At 43.5% G+C, this 2,910-nt stretch overlaps 1 protein-coding gene across 1 annotated transcript in view; it reads right to left on the bottom strand.

Moving 5' to 3' along the window:
* Positions 1 to 2,910, bottom strand: part of PCLO (piccolo presynaptic cytomatrix protein) — a 352,477-nt gene that overhangs the window by 177,731 nt on the left and 171,836 nt on the right. The window contains 2 exon segments of the mRNA XM_006925736.2: positions 1 to 710; positions 1,068 to 2,910. The exon segment at positions 1,068 to 2,910 is cut by the window's right edge and continues 31 nt beyond it. Coding sequence (XP_006925798.1) covers positions 1 to 710; positions 1,068 to 2,910 — 2,553 coding nt within the window.

Here is a 2,910-nt window from a genome sequence, read left to right as displayed (position 1 = left end):
CTGATAGAGAAGGTGCTGCTTCATAGACTGCAGTTCCTCCAGCTTTTTCTGAACCATGATCTTTTCCTGTTCTCGGAACCTTTGTATTTCTTGGCGTTCCCACTCTAATTCCTCAGCAAAACGCTGTTGCTTAATTTTCTCCAGTTCCAAGAGTTCACGCTCCAAGTCTAGCTGCTGTTGTTGTTTATCTTCTTCAGGGACAATTAAAATGGCACTTTCATCTCCCACTTCAGAAAACACTTCAGATGCTGTGGTTAAAGTGGGAACTGAGTCTATTGTCTCAGCAGTAAGAGTTTCCATGGTAATAGTTTGCAAACTGGCACTGATATCAATACCAGTTACTACAATGTCTGTTTCAGATGCACCTGTTGTTAGGAAATATGATCTAGGCATTGGCTGGCTCTGGTGCAGGGCGGATAATGAAGTCATTGCATCGGTTGTGTGCACACCGGACAAATCTCTCACTGTGGTGCTGAAAATGGAGCCAGGTTGAGTGGTGATAGCAAATGTGGAGGGAATTGGAGTTGCCACTGAAGAATAGACAACACCATTAGATGACCTCAAAACACTCCCCACACCATACTGGGATCCTGGAGGCGGAGTCATTCTTGTTGTGGAATACTGTGGGGTACTAATCCCCACTCCTGAAATGACTTGTCGTGTTTCTGGATATGGACCTGTAGTCTTGCTTGAATAATCCATTACCTCACCTGAAATACAGGGTACAGTTATAGTCCAGTTCCCAGAAGGAATTATGCTTTGGGGTTTGAAAGTACTTTCAATCTTGATGAAAATAATGAATGGGACTGCATGCAAATCCACAGGTTAACCTAATTAGATGCGGAATAAAAGCAATGTTGAACATGCAGGCACATGCAGGCGGCTTTGGGCAGAACGAATTTAAAAAATGAAGTATAAAAGCGCACATGTACTCCAAAATATGTTGCTAAAACATCCAAAGAAAGAGAAAAAGTAACAAAATGGAAAAGGGACGTTTCATCCTGAAATGAGATGAGGAACACCAAAATGATATTTCAAGGAAAGGTCGGCTGGCACATCATACTGACCTGTAGTAATTCTCCCTGAAGTTAGATCTACTGCTGCATCAGTTTCTCCAGAATAATCAAAAGCATTCTTACTTTTATAGAAAAAATGTCCAGCTTCTGCTAGATTAGTGTCAGACATGGAAGGTTTCATTCCCCCAATCCCTCTATAACCATATGGCCCTGATCGAGCGTACTGATAGTGGTCATCCCTATAACCAAAACGGTCCTCAGGAAGAGTAGTTGCAGGCTGCTGTGCTGTGCAGCTCCTTCCAAAAGGTAACTTATAAACCATATCACAGCACACAGCTCTTCTTCCTGCAGTCAGATCAACAGGTTTCTCATCATCTTCTATTATTTTGGTCACCACACCTGAAGCAGATTCATCCATTGTTACAACAGTTCTGTGAGACTTTGTTGTACTGAGATCCACTACTTCCCCATCAGTGATCCCCTGGGATGTGGTGCTATCAGTCCATCCATTCGTGACACCAACAGGAGGTGCAGTAACAGGCTTTGTAGTAGCCAGTGTCACTGCGTGTGCTGAAGTACCTAAAGATAAGTTTATTGGTGCTTCCTGCCTACCCGTAGGAAAGGCCTGGCCACTTGGTGTCCTGTATGCGGGCTCAGTATGCCTTGATGTAGTAAGCTGAAGTGGTGTTGTTGTTGCATGTTCTATACCCACTAGACTTTCTGTGCCTGTGGTGTGACTTGCACTAGTTGTGCACGTGACAACAGTCATTGTCTCAGTGACCAGGGATATTGGAGTCACTACTGATGAAGTTGCACTGAGATTTATAATAGTGGGTTGGACAGCACTGATTTGTCTCCCATAAGCTTCACTTGTTGTGGTTGACCTTTTCACATCCATTGTAGAAGCAGAAAGATCCATACATTTTTCAGTTACTTTAACTTCCACTTTTGGTATTGTACGCAAATCAATGGCATCACCAGCAAGTTGCAACTTTCCATTTTCTTTATGCTGATACTTCTCTAAATGTAGGTTATCTAAAGCAAGAGGCTCTGGAGGAATTGTTATAGAGATGCTGCTGAGACCAACACTAGGGACTGTACTTCTGGCTGCTGAAACCTCAGCCTTAGAAACTTCGGTTGTGAGAAACTGCATAACTGAAGTTGGGGCTGCTTCAAATGAAGATAGTGTTGTGAAAGGGATAGCAGAGAATGTCTCCAAAGCTCCTGAGATGTACAGGCTCTGTTCTGTTGAACGTGAAATTTCTGCAGCTGTCAGAGAAGGAACTACAGAAAACACTGGTTCAATGGATATCAGATCTTGAGAAGGTGATCCCAGGGGCCAACTGGTAATTGCTTGACTAGCCGAAGAATCTGTTGGAGTCCCAGGTTCAGATGGCAATGTGATAACCACGTAGGTTTCCATGAGGGATTTGGAAAATCTTGGTGAGGACTTGTTAGAGTGAGGAGAAAGTGGGGAGGTAGGGGAAGGCAATTTATAATCTGCTGAAGTGACTAAATTTAATGTCATATTTGAAGTTAAAGGTAGACCTGTTGGCTTAGGGTGTGTGTCTGTTGGCTTTTGTGTAGTTACTGGAAGCTGAGGAACTGCTGGTTTAGGGGCAATGGGAGGTTTGCTTGGCTCAGGTCTATGTGTAAATACAAGTCCAGTTGGAATTGAAGATGGCTTAGGAGGAACAGGAGGTGGTGCAGTGGTACATATTTTTGTTACAGGTAACCCATTACTCCTTGGAACACCTGTGGTCTCTACAGTGGTAACAGTGTCAACTAGAGGTGTAGCTACAGTAGTTAGAGTCACTGGAGCTGTAATGCTTAACTTTTTTTTAGGATGAATGGCTGGTTTAGGTGAAGTTGGTGGAGGAAGTGGTGGGGGAGG

Source organism: Pteropus alecto, unplaced genomic scaffold, assembly GCF_000325575.1.
Source record: "Pteropus alecto unplaced genomic scaffold, ASM32557v1 scaffold69, whole genome shotgun sequence".
Lineage (NCBI taxonomy): Eukaryota > Metazoa > Chordata > Mammalia > Chiroptera > Pteropodidae > Pteropus > Pteropus alecto.
The sequence above is the reverse complement of the archived record's forward strand: the minus strand, read 5'-3'. Positions and strand labels throughout refer to the sequence as shown.